Raw genomic sequence first — 19,999 nt, forward strand, 5'->3', positions numbered from 1 at the left:
GTTTTATTTATATTTGGCATTTTAGAAGGTAATTAGTTTGGCTGGGGCTAAGCCTGGCATGGCCTGCGGGCCGGGTTGGGCTTGGGGCCAGGGCCAGGCTGGGGAGGGGAGACTTTTGTTAATTTCTTTTTTCTTTTTTTAACATGGTAAAAATGCTGTTGTTAATACTTTTAGGAATAGTTTTGGGTAGGAGTTGATTTGTTGTGGTTTTTTGGCTTTGTGGTGGGGGTTGGGTTGAGCTTGTTTGTTGTGGTTTTTGTAGCTGGGGAGGGAGAGATTAAACTAAACTTCTTTTTTTTAAATAAAATGTAACTAAACAACACACTACTGTTTTTAACTGAGCTTTTACTAAAATTTTACTTTAATTTAGCACAATAATTTAAAAAACCTTCATAATGTAAAACAACTATTAGCTATGGCTTGGCAGAGATTACAAAACTTGTTGTTTAGACACAGTATTAATTATTTTACTACTTAAGGTAAGACTTATAAACACTACTTTTTTGATTAAAAAGGAATTAAGATAATAACAAAAACAACATGAAAATATTGAGATTAAACAAAATAGTGAAGTTTTAATTGAGGGAAAGAGAAAAGACATAGAGTATTTTTATGTTTCATATTCTTATTTATATTTTTTATATTATGGGAAAAATTGTTTTAACACATAAAAATATTGTGAAGTAAACATGAATGTTTTAACTGTAAATATAAGCAAAGCCATTGGGGTTTAAATAAATAAATGTTGAAATTACTGTAATTTCTTAAGTTGGAATAGTAAAAAATATTTTGTTGTTTTTTAGAGAAGAAAAACGTTTGCTTTTATAGAATAAGTAAAGTTTTGCTTAAACTGTTATAGGGTATATAGTTAGGTCCAAATGAATAAAGAACTGCTTGTGCTCAGTGATGCCAACAGCCAGAGGCAGGAAAGGGAGGATGGCACAGCATGGCCCACATTGTTACTGGCCCTGGGCTCTCTGGACTTGTCACAGGGCTCCTCTGGCCCGTGTGCCCCGCTCTGCTGGGACAGCAACTCCAGCTCCTTCTGAGGCTGTGGGGAGGAGCACAAAGGCACTGGCTTCCAGAAACACAGAGACCTGGGAAGTGGAGAGGGACCTGGCACTGTGGGCACGTGGGAGCAGATGAGGCTGGAAAAAAACATTCCTTTCAGTTTCTCCTTGAAGTAGAGACACAACCCACAGGGGTGGGAGACTCTCACGCAGGGCTGGCCACCAGCACCCAGGTTCTCCAAACCCCAGCACTGCCCAGGGAAAGGCAGTGACAGGAGCAGGCATTAGTATTTACATTTCTGTACTATATAATACACCAATTTAGTGCTTAATTTAATCACATTTATCAGTGTATTTCACATTTATTGCCCATAAACTCTTGCACTTTTCTGTTACTATACAAATGGTAGACTTTAGGAACAGCCAGGCACATAGAAGGAAAATGCCTGAATATGTATTTGGCAACACCAGGGGTATAAAAGGCGTAGCTGTCACTTTGTGGTGTGCCACTGGCTGCAGCTGAGCACCCAGCGCTGTCCCTTTGTCCTTAGCCAGTCCCTTGGTTGTGTTGGTGTGGTTTAAGAAACCTTTGAAATTTGAAAGTGAGCAGTCATTTCTCACAAAAGGAATAGTCATGTTTTTTCAAAATACATTTTTCAGCTCAGATAATGATACACAAGAACCACAGTTACCTCAGGATAGAAATCCATGAGAAATGGACACTGTTGAAGAGTTGGGAAGGAAACTCCAAAACCTTAAGAAAAAAAAATTGGAATTAACCAATCAGCGCAGATGAGATCTAAGGACATTTTTGTTTGTTTTCATGCTTTATTTTACCCTTAGAATAAATGTAATTTGTTTCCTTAAATACAATTTGTTTGAAATAATTATCTCATCAGGTAAATCAGAATCACAGTCACTAGTTGGAAAAGAACAAAGAAGTAGCCCTGTACAGACCTCTCATGCCTGTCCATAGGAACTGGCATCACTTGTACGTGTCACTGCTAATAGTTGAAGGTGTGCATAAGAAAATAATATTCCATTCCCATTCAGACCTACATTCACACTATGGTTGCACCAAATCCTTGGTTCCCTTGAGTCTCTGTTATGTTCATCCAGTCTCCCATCTCCAGCTGCATTTCTGTTTCTGCTACGTCTGCATCTCAACCATGACTCTGCCCATCCAGGGCCTTCAGGCAAGGACACATCCCCTCCCACCTGGAGGTGACAGACGAGCTCTGGCACCAGCTGGTGTCACTTCTTGGGGATGCAGCAGTCACCGCTTGGTCTCCAAATGGGGCTCTGTGGCCAGGTCTCCATCTCAGGGCCACTGGGCTCACCAGGCTGCACTGGGACTCACGGTCCCCACTGAGCCCTGTCCTGAGAACAGCTCCCCAGCCCTGCAAGCAATCTTGGGCACCGCCAGGCCCTTGACACCACCAGGAGACCCCCAGCCTGCTTCAGGACACCTTCCCCAGCATCCCTGTGTCCCTGCAACGCAGGACTTCAGTGCCAACAGCCCATGGCCATCCCAAACCCATGCAGTCCCTCTGCCCACTTGGTGTCCCCACATCTCTGAGGTGGAGCTGCCATCATCTCCCTCGGCACCACATCAGCTTACAGTGTCTGGGACAAGCTCCTGAGACCTGCTGCAGGCTCAGCTCGCTGATGCACCAGGAAGGAGCACCATGCAGCACCTGAGCCCCAGCAGCAGCTCCGGACAGCCCCAGCTCCCCTCAGGCACCGCCGCACCCTGGGAGCTCCCGCCACGGGCACCGAGCTCCCGCTGCCGGGGTCCCCCTTGTGCAGGCCCGCCTGGAGCTCAAGCGCCATCTCCGATTCCCGCCTGCGCCTCCTCAGGGGGCAGCGCCGCTGCTTCTCCTCCTGCCGGCCCGTGCCGGCCCGGGCAGCTCCCAGCCACACACGGGACACCCACAGATCCTGCGGGACAGCCACAGATCCTGCGGGTCAGCCACAGATCCTGCGGGACAGCCACAGATCCTGCGGGTCAGCCACAGATCCTGCGGGACACGCACAGATCCTGCGGGACAGCCACAGATCCTGCGGGACACGCACAGATCCTGCGGGACAGCCACAGATCCTGCGGGCACTCGGCACCCCCACAGCCCGGGCTGGGGCACGCCCGGCACACAGCAACCCCACAGTGCCTGCCTGGGGACAGCACCCTCAGCACCCCCACACCTCACGGCCATGGGGAAAAGCTCTATGCGGTGCCATGGCCGGGATTTAGGAGCACGGGCTTTAGTAGCCACCAATGTGGCTTCTCTGAGAAGGTGCTGGAACGTTCCTCCCCGTTCCGGCCCAAAGACGGACCCGCCGCTGGCAAAGACCGAGCCAAGCAGCGATCGTGTAACAGCTACAGCATGTTCGAATAGGGGAAAAATAAACCAAAAAAAGAAGCAACACTTTTTGCGGAGCAAGTGCCCTAAATACACTAGAACATATTTAAATGCAGACGTCACCCCGCTCTTCCTTCCCGTAGCAGTTCTGGAGAGGAGCTCATGACGTTTGTTTTTCTGTCAATGTGCTCCTGACGGGGCTGAGGATCAGCCCCTCATGGCGGGACCGAAGCATTCAGTGTTTCAAAAGGCGATTTCACTCCTCCACCACCGGCTGGGTAGGTCCCTACCTTTCAGCAGGCCGAATAAAATGCCCTCTGAGGTCCCTGTGTAGCTCGCACTTGGCCTGAAAGCGAGTGCAGGACGGCGATTCCGGCGCTGAGGGAACACACCGCCCGCCCCACACCGCGGCCCGAGCGGGGCTGGCGCTGGGCGAGCGGGCAGTGGTTAAAAATGTCTGTGGGTCTGGCCGGGCCGGGCCGGGGCAGGCGGAGGAGGGGCTGATCCCCGCCGGCCCCGCCGCTCTCCCCGCCCCTCGCTCAGGTGCCGGCGGCGGCTCCCGGTGGCCGCTCGGACGGGGAGGGTGCCCGCGGGACAGGGGGGCACTGACCGGACCTGTCCCGTCCCGTCCCGCAGGTGCCGGGCCCGGCAGCCTCGGGGAGGAAGCGGGGGCGAGACGGCATCGCTGCCGGAGCGGGGTTTGCCCTGGGCAGAAGCGTCCTTCGGGGAGCGGCTGGGATGCGGGGCTGCCCGCGGTGCCTCCGCCTTTGCAGAGCATCCAGGCGTGTGTGTCCCCGCGTTCTGTGGGCTGCTGGGGCGGGATGCGGGAGCTGCTGCGGTCCCGAGCCCGGACGGGTCGGTTCAGGTTCTCCTCGGAGCGCTTGTCTGATTTTAAAGGTTCTCCTGTATTTTCACGGAAGGCTTTTTCCTTCATTTTCACGGAAGTCGTGAGCAGAAACTGGAGCGAGTGTACACACTGGAATAGAGGGATGCTTGTGCATAGATGTGAATTAGCGTGACCTGCACATGAAAATGTCAATCTGTGTAATACCTTGATTTCATTACAGCATATGTGCCTCAGCAGAAGCTGACTAGAGAAATTCTCAGTTGTGTGATATCCTTTACAGATTTTCTTCTGACAACAGGAATAGCAGCATAAACATTTGCCATTTTGTCTTTCAGCCAAGGAGTAGGTTCAAACTGGAAATGTAGGCACAAATCAATTAGGAAAAAATGTGCTTTTTCTCAAATGAGCTGGGAAGGGGGAGTTTTTGGTAATCTTATTAATACTTAAATATTGCTGCCAGTCACTGAGTACTGAAATGCAGTCAAAGCAAACATGCATTTCCTAGAATCTCCTACATCTCTGAAGTTTTTCCAAAGTACCAACTTCTCACTCTAGAGTGAGTTTAAAACCTCATTTGGAGCATATCATCAGTGCAGAAGATGCTTCATAGCTTATTGTATCAAGATAGTAACTGAGGTTTTGCAGCAGTGATTTAGAAAGCTGAATAATATAATGACTCTATTTAGGAAAAATTGTTTTTCTCTGGCATGTTGGAAGACCAAAGAAAAAAAACCTCCAAAAGACCAGTCTAGAGATAGCATTTGTTTCCCAGCAGATAAGCTGCAGACCTTTGGTGAAACATCTTAGATTCTGTGATTGAGCAGCATGTGAGATGTGAGACTGAAACTGAAAGCTGGCTTCAGTTGCTTTGTCCACATCCCTTAATGGTATTTGTGCCCAATAGCACAATCCTGGGAGGACAGCAGATGTAATTAGGTGTGTGTGTTCTTGAAGTGGAGGCTGTGGGTGTGCAACTCTCTGAGCTGGAGACAGAATTTAGGAAAATGCCAGGCTGGGTAACCAAAGAACTGTATTGCTTGCTACTTAGTGGCCCTGCAAATGAAATAGTGTGAGCATGTCTAGTTTGATTTCCCATGTCAAATTAGAAAGACCAGCTGGGCAGGTGTGCTCCAGATTTCTGATAATCTGGACAAATTGTAATGTAAGGACCAAGTCTCTACTTGCTTACCTGTGTATCTCATGCGCCTGCACAGCATCAATAGATGGCACCTTATGTAACAGACTTTATTTAATTTTTCTTACACAGCCAACCATGTGGCCTTGTGATACAATCAAGTGTGTGGTGCTCCCACAGGGGGTGAATCAGTGCCATCACTATTAGTATTGATTGCTAATATGCTATGGAGGTGCCATGGCTTTGTCTGGGCGCCTTAGTGTGGGATTTTAAGTCTGGAGTGTTACAAGTCTGTCAGAAAAGAGCAGTTCACAGGACTGACACTGAAATTTGTGCTCTTGCTCACTGATTATAGTCCATATCTGGCAAAAAAAAATTAGAAACACACCTCAGTGACATGTGTAAATTCAACTGGCTGTGTCTACTTAATTTCCCTGGAAATAGAGTTCCCCTTTTTTGGTGTATCAGGTGGTGAAACAGTCCAGAGGTGGCACAGCTCTCCAGGGGCAGGGCTGTGCACACCAGGTTTGAGTCCCCACAGACAGAAACTGTACTACCCTTGCACTGGGGAGGAGGCCTTAGTCCTTTGTATATAAATTTCACCATTTAGATGTTTACTTCAAACTCAGCTAGCTAAATGCCATCATTTTCTGCCATCACTGGTGGGGTGGGAGTGGGCACCTGGAGGAGCTGTCCAGGGGTTACAGTGTTCAATGAGCTGTTCTGAGGTGAGCAGAAGGGTTTTTAACCAAGGGTTTAACATCTAGCAGAGTTTGGAGTGGGCTTTTGACTGCAGCTGGCAAGGATCCCTTGAACTGATGTTCAGATCACTTGGCAGGAGTTTTGCATGATTTTTCTATCTTGCTTTTTCTTGTCTAGGCATATTCATTTTATATTAGGGGAAAAAGTGTTTTTGAGGAAGGTAAAAACCAGATTCTTTGTGTATGTGCCACAGCTTTAGTCTAACCAAAGATATGTTGGTTTAAAAGCCCTACTGTTATATAGGTAGTACTGTAAGATGGATGTGATCCCATTAAAGAAATAAAATTAGTGGAACACATTGCCGGAGAAGAGTGTTTGTTTAGGTATGGACAGGAATGGTGTAGTGAATTAAGAGTCAAAATTTTAACATCCTTACTTCTGCTAAGTAGTGTCTTCCTTGATGTAGGATGCCAGTGGAATCAGATTTCAGTATGTAGCAGTTACATTCCAGACTCACTGCCAGGAAGTTGATCTTGATTTTTGATATTAGCAGATTAGTTTGTCAGTAATTAGTAGTGAGTTCTTATGCTCCAGTCACCATAGCATAAACGTAGATAGAACTGTAGTATTTCTTCATCTGTGAGAAGAATCTGTGTCTTGATATTCCAAATGTTGGCTTGTTTTTTTTCAAAAAATTTATGAAAAGAGTAGGTTATCATTTAAAGCTATCTGTCAGAAAACTAGGAGAAACATTCTGGGGCAGGATTTGCTTTCCTGGAATGTCTTTATGGACTGTGTCAGCATTCATGCTAATTAAGGCATTCAAGCTGTCTGGTCTTTCATTGATATTTTGCCTGTGTACAGGATTTGTGGTTGATGCCTTTGGATGTGCACATTAGGTTTCTATTAAAATGTGGACAGCCATCTCTTCCAGTTTTATCAGTGTCTGATTGTCAGAGAAATTAGCCCATAGTCAGCAGTGAGATACTAATTCTGAGCTCTATTTATATGCAAGAGAATGAAAAGATCCAGCAGAAAACGTAATTTTGACTTTGACATTGACTTGCTGTGTGACCTCAGGAAAGAAATTAAATCATTTTTCTATTGCTGTCAAAGAGCCCCCTTCTCAGCCTACCAGATGATTATTGTTAAACACACAGAGGTGCAAGTGTGTGCAAAGTTATTTTCTCGAAGCAATTGAAAGAATTCATATTAGTGTGTCATTTTAGAATTAGGATCACTGGCACACAGAGCTGCAGCTTGTATGGCTCCAGTGTCCAGCACTGCAGCCACAGGAGATGTACAACAGCACAAGAACAGTAGCAAAAAATGATCTTGCTTTTAGTAATCTAAACCCCAAGACAAAAGGAGGAAATAAGGAGAGACCAGTGAAATAATGAACACAGGTGTCAAGCTACAATCCTGTTATTTTTCATCAAAAGTCAATGGAAATTCATACATTTTCATCCAGCCACCTGTTCCATCTGAAACTGTGTGGCATAACTGGTGGGTGGTAAAGTTTTATGTTTCCTCCCATGTTTGCAGTTACCTTCTTTCATTCTGTGCTTGTAATTACAATGCAAGAGTTTGTTTGATGCTTACAAAACAATGTGCAGTGTGACAGCTCCCAACCTCTCCAGGTTTCCACCAGAAAATGTTTGTATTTAAGTAGCAAAAAAAATTCAAAAACTACGGTTTAACTCCAAAATTTACTCCAGTGTACAGTTTTAATATAGTTTGAAGGGTACTTTCTTTATTTAAGATGAGGGCATATATTATTGCATTTATGTTTAGAGAGTATTATTGCATTCATGTTTATGGTAGAGAGTTGCACTCTGTGAAATTATAGCATTACTTAAAAGGACTGTGATGCTATAGCTTTCCAAACTGGTCATTCTATCATTGCCCTCTATCACGTGGGTGGCATCAGGCAGCTCTGGGGGAACCTCAGCACTGCTGTATCCCGAGGGAACACTCTTGGCCTTGACCTGTAGGCACCTGCAAAAGCTTGAAATCAGCTGCAGCAGCTTCCAGGACCTCTCTTGGCCAGCATCCCGATGTGCATGCAGGACTGCTGTGAGGCACCACTGGGACCCAGCAGGACAGGAGTGGCTGTCTTGTGTCCACCTAGCACCCCCTGACAGAGCCAGGGTCATCCCAAAACCAGACAAACGATCTGGTGTCAGCAGAGAGGAGCGAGGAGCACTGGGCTGGCTCCTCTCAGGGTATCTCAGCTGGGCTTGCTCCACAACACGCCCCCGTTTGAAGGCCTGCTAATGCCCAGCTGCCAGAAATGCCTGCCTTGTTCTCTCCAGGGCGCACAGGAAGAGCCAATGAGCAGCATGCCTCGGGAGGCAAAACTTCCAAGCCTTTGCTGAGGCCAGGGACACGCCAAGATCAGCCAAGCCTCTGCTCGTTGCCCGGCCCACACAGCCCAGCTCTGTGCTGCCCTGGCCCACAGCAGCTTCCACCAAGCGAGAGGCAATTGCAGATTGCCACGAGCTGAAACACAGCAGGCAGGCAAGATGTGAAAAGTGTGTGTGTAAAGGCCTTTGAATTCACAGCTCTCCAAGAGAGCTTTGGGACTCACAGCTGGACAGAGATGCTCCTGCTCACACCTCTGTCCAAAGGGGGGTAACACACCCTGCTGCAGGTGCTTGGCTCGGTCTCTGCAGGTCCAGGCTGATTCCAAACCTGCTCTTCACAGCCTTCTCCCTTCCCCTGCCCCTCTGCCAAGGGCAGCAGGCCTCAAGGACTGAAAGGACCACAGAGAGCCAAAGGGGGACACTTGCACCTACCTCACTGGGAGCTCCTTGGGAAGCACTTTCCTTAAGAAGCAAGCCCCTTTTCTGCCCCGGGGATATCCCTGACCATGGGACATCATGCTCAGTGTATACAGGGGGGAAGAAGGCAGAAAGGAGGGGACATTTGGAGTGATGGTGTTTGTCCCCCAAGGTAACACTTAGACACGATGGGACTCAATTTCACCAGTGGGCAGGGTCAGCACCAAAGACACAGACACCAACTGAAGGAATTGTGTAATTTATATAGCACAAAGCTGCAAAGAATTGCACAAGGAGAAGCTCAGCAATGCACCCAGTCATCACTACCAAAGATTGCCCACAATGAGTTAGAAAGATCCATCATCAGTTGCCCCCAGGCTTTACCATCACCCAGACCCACACATCAGCTGGGGGAAGCTGGCACAGCCAAGGACTGCAGAGCCACTCCTGGACACTGGGAATTCCTGCAGGTGCCTCCAGCCACAGGTGAGGCTTCCAACCCTGCTGGGAGAGGGCCCAGCTTTGACAGTGCTGAATAAACAAAGTGACAGCACTTCTGGTGCAGGAACATCTGGTTTCATCCTCCTCTTGGGCTCCTCCCAAAGCCTGGCCAGGGCTCAAGGAGGAACCAAGGGAGTTGGCTTTGACCATACAGCCCCAGACAAGGCCAGATGTTGGATTTCATGGCCTTGTTTGGCTTCTAAATACAGAAAGGTCAATCCATATTTCACTAATGAATGCATACATCTATCACAGTGCCAATGACCATGCACATTTCGTTAATGAGTGGATACAAAGATAACATTTGTTTGGAAGGTTCATCCAGAGATCACCTTTGGCTCAGGGCCTGTTGTCCAGGCCTCAGTCAGGGCCTCTTGTCCAGGCTTCAGGGATGTGATTTAGTGCTGGGCTTGGCAGTGCTGGGTGAACAGCAGGACTGGGTGAGCTCAGAGGTCTTTCCCAACAGAAAGGACTCTATAATTCCAGGATTCCATCTGCTGCATTCAGCTAGGTCCATGTTAGCAGCATTACTTTGGTCCAAAAGTCCCCTCTTGGTCAGCTCTTGAGGCCTGAGGCTTCAGCTTCCTTTAGCTCCTGGTGCTGAGCTGCTCATGCTGAACGAGACAACTCAGATAGAAGAACACATTTCATCCAATTCCTTCTGGGACACTGAGAGGGGAGGGTGTGGATCCAGGAGCATTGTTTGGTGTGGCCTCCTCCCTGCCCTTCACGCCATTCAGCACTTTGAACCAGCCAAGAGCTTTCTCCAAGGGTGCAGTGAAGCAGCTGCTCCTGCTCCCAGCTCTGGCTCTTCCCAGTCTCTGACCTTGACTGGTTTTGTCCCTCTTGCTGTGCCCTCTGTTCCCCTGGGGCGCGGTGGCTGCTGCCCAGGACTGTGGAACTGGCACAGATCAAGGGCTCCAGCCTCTCCTTTCTGTGCCCTTGGAGCTGCCTGCTCACAGCAGCCTTTTCCATCTGGAAGCTCCACGTGGACAGGGAGTCCCCACCTCTGTTCCCTGCACAAGCTCCAGGAGCCCAGGGCTGCCATCTCAAGTCCCTGCTGGCACTGGGGGCTCCCAGGTGCCCCAGGCTGCTGTGACACCCCTGCACACGGGAGGGAAGAGTGCCAGGGGCTGTGCTGAAAGTCAGGTCCATGTGCTGCTGCTGCTGCTGCTGTGGGGGTCATTTGTCCAGCCCTGCCCAGAGTCAGGGATCAGATCCAGGCACTGCTGCTGCTCCCTCGGGATCAGCCACAATTTGGGTGTTGCTGTCAGTGCCAGCAGAAGCGGTGGCTGGAGCAGCAGGTGCTGACAGTGCCCCAAGCCCCGGGGCCAGAGGGGTCCCTGGGCTGGGGGCTGGGAGGGAGCTGCCCCTTGTTCTCCCTCTGCCCCACACAGAGCTGGGCTGGGCACAAGTGGGGCAGCACAGCAAACAGGGAGCCTGCGAGTCTCTTCCAGCCCTGTCTGCTCAGAGTTTGGGCCTTGGAGCTCCAGGTGGACAAAGGCAGCTGCTCCTGGTCCCTCCATGTGTCCCCGTGTTCAGCAGTGCTGCTCCATCAGTCTGTGCCAGCAACAGGGAAAAGCCTCTGCCCTGCAGGGCCAGGAGCTGCTGGGCTCTCCCTGAACAGCTCAGCCAGCAGGAAGGGAGCTGCTCCACACAGGAATCAGGAGCAAAGGACACTCCTTTTTTAGGACATGTTTCCTGTAGTAGGAAAAAAAAAGTAAAGGAAAAAACCACAGAAAAATATGTGAAAGATAAAAACAAAACAAAGTGTTAGTGAAAAAGAGTTCATACCTTTGGATAAAGGGGTAACTGATCTTTGTAAAACAAGAACTAAGTTATTTACTTTGTAAATGTGCTGATGGTATGAATCCATCTTACTGACCAAAGCAGCCTTTTAAAAACAATTTTGGGGTTTATTTCCAATATTGTTCTTTTAAATTGTGGTTCGAAGCAAGAGGAAATTGCTTTGGGCCCTGCCAGCTCCAAGCAGGACTGGGAATCTAAACTCTGTCAAATCCCAAATCCTTTAGAAGATGCCCTTCCTTCTCACCCTTCAAATGAGGTGCACATTTCCTTTGAAATTGTCAGTGATTTCTCAAGATGGAAAGTCCCACTTACAGCTTTTTTCTCTCCTTTGGAAGGGCAGAAGGGCAATTCTCCATCCATCAGCTCCAGACTGCACTGCCTTAGCAACACGGCCCACTCGCCAGGTTTTGCCCACTCGTGGCACTTCTAGAGGAGGAAGAAAGTGCAACTGCACCATTCCAGCCAGAAAGGAATGAAGAGTGGGGGACACAAAACATCCTGTGGAGATCCAGGCGTTCAGTTGGGACTGTGGAGAATTTGGGTTCTTGCCAATTGGGTGTGTGTCCCCTAACTGCAACGTCTTGGCCTGCAGGAGAGTCTCACTCACCTGCAAAAGCAGAAAGCTCAGGCAGTGTGCTCAGAACGGGCTCGTCTGATGCAAAGCTGTCAGAGCCATGTGAGGGCAGAGCAGGCCCAGCTGTGCCCAGGGCTGAGCCCAGCAAAGCCCTGGCAAAGCCCAGAGCTGCCTCAGCATCCGCAGAGCCCGGCTGCAAGGAGAGAAACCAGAACCCACCTGTCAGCTGAAGGCTCCTGTCCCCCTTGTCCCAGCCACCCGTGGTGCCCAGAGCTGGGCACAAACCCCCCAGTCACTGCTGCCTCTGGGAGCAGCACATGTGCCCAGCCTGCAGCCGGCCATGGCACATCCAGCCCTTCAGCAGCTGCCCAGAGCCAAAAAGCAGCTTGGCAGCCCACTGAAGAATTTGTTGCATCCACTTCAGCAAAGAGGGGAACCTTTGGTGCCCAACCAGGCCATGCCGTGCCCAGATCTGGGAGCATCCCCCTGGCTGTGGACTCACCTGCAAATTGGGCGTGGATCATGTCTTTGAAGAAGGTGCCAGAATCAAAGTGGATCATCTCCAACTGTCAGTGGCCAGGTCAAGGAAGAGGTTGTCATCCTTGAGCTTGTCCTTGCAGCAACCCCACCTGGTCCAGCTTCTCCAGGGGCTGTTTCTCCTTCCCTGGGGCCCAGACCAGGCTGTCAGTGCTCTGCCCAGGGACTCAGTCATCACTGAACCAGGACAAGTAAAACCAGGTTGGATGGTGGCCACCAGCACTTACAAGACCAGCTCAGCTCCAGAACAGATGTTCCCATCTGATGACCCCTGCTCCATGGTACAGGCAGGACTTTGCTTCTGATCACCAAGAGATGTGTGGAGCTGTTGGATCCAGGCTCCAGGATCAAATGGGGCCTGTGAATGTCTCCCATCTTCTAGGGCAGATGAACATCCTGCAGCCAAGGGTCATAGAATAGATCTTCCACAGATGGCCTGTCCAAGGAGCGCATGGATAAACACCAGCTGATGACATCTTGGCACTCTGGGAAGAGAAACCAGAAATCACCAGTCAGTTGGAGAAGGATCCTGTTCACTCTGCCCCACTGTTCCCATGCCCAGGCTCTGCTGGATGTGCTCCGAGCTGGGACTAAACTTTCCAGTCAATTCCCTGTTTTGGAGGAGAGCAGGACATGTGCCACCTCCTCAGCAGCTGCAAGAGCAGGATGCTCATGAGCCCGCTGCTGTCTCCCAGCACTGGTTTTCCCCTGTGCCCAGAGATGAGGATCCACCTTGAGAGAGCCGTTGTGGGAACTTGAGCTGGCCCCAGATGATGTCCTGGCCCCTCTTGAACGGGTGCTTCCCGCAGACCATCTCGTACAGCAGGATACCCAGGGACCAGATCATTGCTGCCTCGATGTAGTAACATTTGAGGTGGGTCCATTCTGGGGGGCTGTAGCACAGTGTTCCTATGGAATACAGATGGAGTTCATCAGGGGGATGCTGCTGCTCCCAGAGCCTTGCCCCAGCATCCCTGGGCAGAAACAATCCCATGACCTGCAGCAACGGGGGGAATCCCTGCTGCCCCAGCCAGGCTGGGGCATGAGACACCCAGGAGCATCCCCCAGGCTCGGCTCACCTGCGAATTTGATGTAGACTGTGTCCTGGAGGAAGGTGCCACTAATACCGAAATAACGAGAAAAAGAACTAATGTGGATATAGCAATAGCAGTAGTTATGCTAAGTCTTAGAAAGCAGCAGTTCACAAGCAGGCCTTGGGAAACAGGCAGGCCTGGACAGGCCTGGAATGTACTAAGAATCACAAACTAGTAGAGCATGCAGAACGTAGTGAAGTAATAAATGATAAAGGTTAATGTATAATCAATGATAAAGGGTTCTGGTGGTGGGATGACAAGCAAGGGGGATTAAAGGGGGGTAACCTATAGTTTTGAGTAGACAAGCGTGTAGAATTTATGACTTTTAGAAACAATATCTATGTAACTGTATTTTCTTTAAGAATGTGTACTATTGTATGCAAATCACTTTGTAAAAGGATGTAAAAACCTGACGAAAAAGGGGAACGGTGGGCTCTGACTTTGGACGCTAGTCCTCAGACCCCAGGACCCTCAATAAAGCACCGCACTAAACAACCTAGTTGTTTCGTGTCTCTCTGTCGGGCAACAGTTTTCTGGCGACCGCGGCAGGACTCCGAGGGCTACTGGGGCGGTTCGCGTCCTGATCCACTCCACGCCGGCACCGAGTGATTCTCGGGGAGTCATCGGTTCGTGCCCGACCCCGCGCCTGTCGGACAACTGCAGGAGGTAAGCCCGAAGGTGCTTTATTTTTTTGTGGTATTGGGTGCCTGCCCGTAAGACGAAGCATCGGCTCCGCTGGGTTGGGCTAAAGACGTCTTGGGTAAAGCCTAGGCGCCGACTGTAAGACGCGGCGAAAGCTTCGCTGGTCAGGTACTTGTTCCCCCGCGGCGTCGGAGGGTGACAAGTTGGTTGGTTGGTTGGTCTATTCTTCTATTTGCATAGATTTTCTTTCTTTTCCTGTCTATTCTGTTTGGGAATGATGCCTTTGAAAACGTTTAAAACTCTAGCAAGTTCCGGGATAGAAATCCCGGACGATTCGCCTTTGGGCTGTTTATTACAACATTGGAATGCGGGGAATTTTGGTCAAGAACTAAGTAAAAGGAAATTGATTGACTTTTGTAATAATGTGTGGCCTTTATATGAACCCGATGGTATGCAATGGCCTAGAAATGGTACACTGAATCCTGACATTATTACACCTTTGATGCATTTCCTACAAAGTAATGAAAAATGGGATGAAATACCGTATTTAGACCTCTTCTATTATTTGAAGGACAAACCAGAGTGGCAAAAGGAGTGCGGAATCATGGTTTTGAAAACATTAAAGGTGAATTGTGAAGGATGTAAGGGATGGCAAAAAGGGAAGGAATGCTCGGTTAGGTTTTCGGAACCTGAGGAGGATGTTTCTTTGTTGGTAGCCCCTAGTGCCCCTCCAATGGAGGAACGTGACTCTGGAGAAAGTATGCCAGAGGTAGAAAGGGAGGATCGGGAAGCAAAAGTAGAAACCGCAGATATACCACGAACCCCCTTAAGTGAAAGAACTCGGAGAGGGCGGTGGGAGGTAGAAAGAAAGAAAAAGGAAGAAGGTGCTCATTTAATGGTTCCGCTGTGTGAAGCAGTCGGGCCGCATGGGGAACGGGTTGTAGTGAAAGTTCCCTTTTCTCCAAATGATTTGCTAATCTGGAAACAATCAGCGGGGGCGTATCGGGAGGACCCTGAACGGACTGCGCGGGTGGTAAAAATGGTAATTAAGACTCAGAACTCAGACTGGAATGATTTACAAGTTTTGTTAGACACAATAATGGATTCTACTGAAAAGGAAATGGTGTTTAAAGCTATGACAGAGAAAACACGAGAAATGATTAGGTTACGGCTTGTGGATGGTACAGTAAATGATTTAGTACCTAGGGAAGATCCGGAGTGGGATCCCAACTCGAAGGGCGGGTCTCGGAGACTTAAAGCTTATCAGGAATTGTTAACGGAAGGAATACGGAATGGAATACCAAAAACTTTGAATTGGTCTAAGTTGTATTCGGTCAGGCAGGAAAAGAATGAGTCTCCGTCAACCTTTTTAGAGCGGCTTAAGGAGACAACTCGTAGATACACCAATTTAGAAGTTGAAGGAGAGTTGGGAAAATTACAGCTAGCATTAATTTTTATGGGGCAGTCCCAGGAAGATATTAGAAAGAAACTACAGAAATTGGAGGGGGAAGATACTCGGAATTTAGATAAGCTATTGGAAGTTGCGTGTAAGGTATATAATAATAGGGAAAAAGAAACGGCCAGGAAACAACAGGCTACTATGTTAGCAGTGTTACAGCAAGCGGCTGGAAACAATATGAGAGGGGGGAGCCGAGGACGTGGACTAAGAGGGGGAAAAGGGATAGCAAGCGGGGGGGAGGTTGATGGGTACGGGAGGACTTATGGGTCAATTGAATATGGGAAGAGGAAGAATGCAGCTAGGGATAGATCAATGTGCTCTATGTAAAAATAGAGGGCATTGGAAAAATGAGTGTCCTCTCAACCAAGGAATGGATTTTGGGGGAGGAATTATAGCTAGTGGGGATGGAAATCAGGGAATGATGAATAATACAGGTGCTTTCCCGGGAAATCCACAAGGTGTCGCCCAAGCCTTTATGATGGGGAATTATCAAAATTCAAGTTGACTAGATGAGGACCTGAAAGTAGTAATGGAAGTAGATGGGGAACAGTTAGAATTTAGAGTAGATACGGGGGCATCATACTCAGCTGTTAACACTAAGCTAGGACCTTTTGAGTGATTCTACTATCCAAGTAGTGGGGGTTACGGGACAAGTTGAGGAACGAACGTTTTTGCGACCATTAGATATAAAATTTGGGGAGAAAGAATTTGACCATCAATTTTTATATATGCCAAATAGCCCAGAATCGCTATTCAGGAGGGATCTATTGTCAATGTTACAGGCAAAGATAATATTTGAAAAAGGTAGAGTAAGATTGGAATTTCCCGAGGAGAATATTGTTAAGTTGTTTGTAATAAAAGAAGTTGAGGCAGCGGAAATACCACAAGAAATAGAGCAAGCTGTAGTACCATGGGTATGGGAAACAGCGGTACCTGGAAAATCAAAAGCGGCACAACCGGTTGTAATAGAACTAAAGGAAGGAGCCTCCCCAGTAAGGGTAAGACAATATCCTTTGAAATTGGAAACGCGAATAGTCATAGCACCCATGATTGAACAATTTCTTAGCTTAGGAATTTTACAGGAATGTGAGTCAGAATTCAATACTCCGATATTCCCAGTCAGAAAGCCAAATGGTAAGTATAGATTAGTTCAAGATTTAAGAGCAATTAATAACATCACTAAAGATATACACCCAGTTGTAGCTAATCCGTATACATTGTTGACAGCTCTGTCGGAAAAGTTTAAGTGGTTCACAGTAATTGATTTGAAAGATGCATTTTTCTGTATCCCTTTGGCACTTGAAAGTAGGAAATACTTTGCCTTTGAGTGGGAGAACCCAGACACGGGACGCAAGAAGCAGCTCACCTGGACGCGTCTACCACAAGGATTCAAAAACTCACCAACTATTTTTGGAAATCAATTGGCTCGAGAGTTAGAAGAATGGAAGACGACTCAGGTAAAAGAACCACCTTTCTTATTTGCTCTCCTACAATATGTTGATGACATCTTTATAGCTTCCACAGAAAAGGATGTTTGCCTCAGACTCACTATTGGATTACTTAATATGCTGGGACAAGCTGGATACCGAGTATTGAAAGAAAAAGCTCAGCTGGTAAGAACCCAGGTAATTTACCTAGGCTGCGAAATTTCACAAGGGGTGCGAAAGTTAGGAGTTAATCGAATACAAGCAATTTGCACCATACCCACACCACTAAATCCGCAAGAGTTAAGATCCTTTTTGGGCATGGTGGGGTGGTGCCACTTGTGGATCCCGGAATTTGGACTAAAAGCAAAACCCCTGTATGAGGCAGCCAAAAGCCCTGTGTTTCAGTGGGGACAAACACAAGAAAAGGCATTCCAGAGTTTGAAACAAGCCTTAAAGGAAGCCTCAGCGCTAGGATTGCCAGATCTTACAAAACCTTTTCAACTATACGTAAATGAGAGACAGAGACTGGCAATAGGGGTTCTCACCCAAAAACTGGGCTCATGGAAACGCCCGGTAGGGTACTTCTCAAAACAGCTAGACCCTGTAAGTGCCGGATGGCCTGGTTGTCTTAGAGCTGTGGCAGCAACAGTGCTCCTAATTCGGGAAGCCAGAAAATTGACTCTGGGAAAAAGGATGAAAGTATTTGTTCCCCACATGGCCATTGCAGTTTTAGAACAAACAGGGGGGCATTGGCTCTCGTCAAGCCGCATGTTACAATACCAGGCACTTCTCCGAGAACAGGACGACATTGAATTAAAAACAACTAATCATCTTAATCCGGCAGAATTTCTTAGGAGCAGCAGCCAGTGAGAAGGAGGCGAATTGACGCACGATTGCGTGGAAATCATTGAACAGGTGTATGCCAGCCGGAAAGACCTGAAAGATGAGCCTTTGGAAAATCCGGAATGGGAACTGTTTACAGACGGATCCAGCTTTGTGGAAAATGGAACCAGGTATGCGGGATACGCAGTAGTGACTTTGACACAAATAATAGAAGCTCGAGCCTTAACCCCGGGAACTTCAGCCCAGAAGGCCGAGATACAAGCTCTGGTAAGAGCCTTAGAATTGAGTCAAGGGAAAAGAGTAAATATTTGGACTGATTCAAAATATGCCTTTGGCGCAATACATGTACATGGAGCTCTGTGGAAAGAAAGAGGACTGTTAAATTCTCAAGGATCAGAAATTAAGCACAAAGAACAAATATTAGCACTATTGGAAGCAGTGCATAAACCTCAGGCAGTAGCAGTGATGCATGTAAGAGGACATCAAAATGAAGAAGGAAAAGCATTCCAAGGAAACCAGTTGGCTGACAGAGTTGCCAAACAGTTTGCCCGAGAGGTATGGACACAATTAGCTTTATTACCAGCATGATTTAACCCTGCCACTTCCTTTCTTGAGCAGAAACCATGCTATACACATGAAGATGAGAAACTTGCTCAATTTCTCCAGGCCCAGAAGAATGAAAAAGGATGGTATGTCACAGCTGTAGGTCAAGTTGTGTTGCCAACAAAGGTAATGAAAACAATTTTAGAAATCGAACATAACAAGTGCCATTGGGGGGCAGAAGCATTAGTACAATTTTTAAAATATGAGGTGATTTCCAACCAGATGTTAACAATGGCAAAACGGATTAACGCCACGTGTCCAGTCTGTATTAAAAACAATCCAGTGACACGAAGGCAAATACAACTAGGAAAGTTACGAGTAGGGCTGCAACCGGGAGACTATTGGCAAATAGATTTCTCAGAGCTACCAAAAGCACAAGGGTACCGTTATTTACTGGTGTATGTGTGTACTTTTTCAGGGTGGCTGGAAGCTTTCCCATGCAGGACTAACCAGGCAAAGGAAGTAATTAAAACCTTACTACGAGAGATTATTCCTAGATTTGGGATCCCATTAGGAATGTCCTCAGATAGGGGACCTCACTTTGTAGCTGGAGTAGTCCAAGAGGTAGCTAGAGTATTAGGGATAGTTTGGGATCTCCATACGCCCTGGAGACCACAATCTAGCGGCCAGGTAGAACGGATGAATCAGACATTGAAAGGGCAGATTAAGAAAATTTGTCAGGAAGCGAAGATACAGTGGCCTCAGGCACTACCTTTAGCCTTGCTAAGAATCAGGATTAAACCCAGAGAAAGGATAGGAGTAAGTCCATACGAAATTTTGTATGGCAAACCATATCATGCTGCAACCTACAAAGGGGACCCTCACTTAGTAGGAGATCAAGTATTGCTAAGTTACGTTTTGTCTCTAAATAAAGTCCTTACAGCGCTGCGAGGAGCATTGCAGTGGAACCGGCCTCTGCCCTTGGAAAATCCTGTCCATGACATCCAGCCAGGAGATCAAGTATATGTGAAGAACTGGAATACGGAAACCTTGAAAGAAGTATGGGGCGGTCCTCACCAGGTGATCATGACCACCTACACGGCAGTGAAAGTCCAAGGGATCGAAAATTGGATTCACTACACTCGAATCAAGAAGGTCCCGTCAAGATGGGAAGTACAGCCTCTGTCAGCAACAAAGATGGTGTTCAGGGCAAGGCCTTAGTTCTTTTAACATTAGTCTGTATAATGCAGGTGGGAGAAGCGTTTCTTAAAATCATAGTTCCGGAGCCAGATGTAATAGTGCCGGAAGGTGTGAGAGTAAATTTAACCTGTCTGTTTTCTAGCAACCAGAGAGCTGGATTAAAAGAAGTAAATACAGCTTGGAAACAAATCACCACAGACGAAGTATTTACAGAAGGGATCGTGACACTTTGGGATATGGAACAGCAAAGAGGTAACACCACATTGATGATATCTCATATGCAAGCTGATCAGGTAGGACAATTCTCATGTGTTGTGTGGATTAGAGAAAGCTTTAACTACGAAAAAATAAATGTAGATATTCTAAAAAAGAATAGGAGAGTACGACAGGTGACAGAAGTTGGAAAAACACAACAAGAATTGGGACAAGAAAACTTAATAGTGGGATTAGTTAGAGATTTTGGGCAAGTACAAAATACTACGTCCATCACTGCATGTTTACCTTTACCTAAAGCGGCGGGAGATCCAATACCA

The 19,999-nt window shown here is 47.6% G+C and overlaps 1 protein-coding gene and 1 long non-coding RNA gene across 2 annotated transcripts; one reads left to right on the top strand and one right to left on the bottom strand.

Annotated features, from left to right (window-relative positions):
- Positions 1-11,223: 11,223 nt before the first annotated feature.
- LOC117011598 lies at positions 11,224-12,286 on the bottom strand. Its single transcript, XR_004421029.1, has 3 exons — positions 12,224-12,286; positions 11,755-11,914; positions 11,224-11,573 (listed from the first exon to the last, which is right to left on the bottom strand). It is a non-coding gene; the product is annotated as an uncharacterized LOC117011598 (long non-coding RNA).
- A 4,470-nt stretch (positions 12,287-16,756) lies between these two features.
- Positions 16,757-19,487, top strand: LOC117011592. Its single transcript, XM_033087009.1, is given in 2 exon segments — positions 16,757-18,278; positions 19,347-19,487. Coding segments are annotated over 2 exon segments (1,401 nt in total). The 5' UTR covers positions 16,757-17,018.
- The last annotated feature ends 512 nt before the right edge of the window (positions 19,488-19,999 follow it).

This window comes from Catharus ustulatus, unplaced genomic scaffold (genome assembly GCF_009819885.2).
Source record: "Catharus ustulatus isolate bCatUst1 unplaced genomic scaffold, bCatUst1.pri.v2 scaffold_98_arrow_ctg1, whole genome shotgun sequence".
NCBI lineage: Eukaryota > Metazoa > Chordata > Aves > Passeriformes > Turdidae > Catharus > Catharus ustulatus.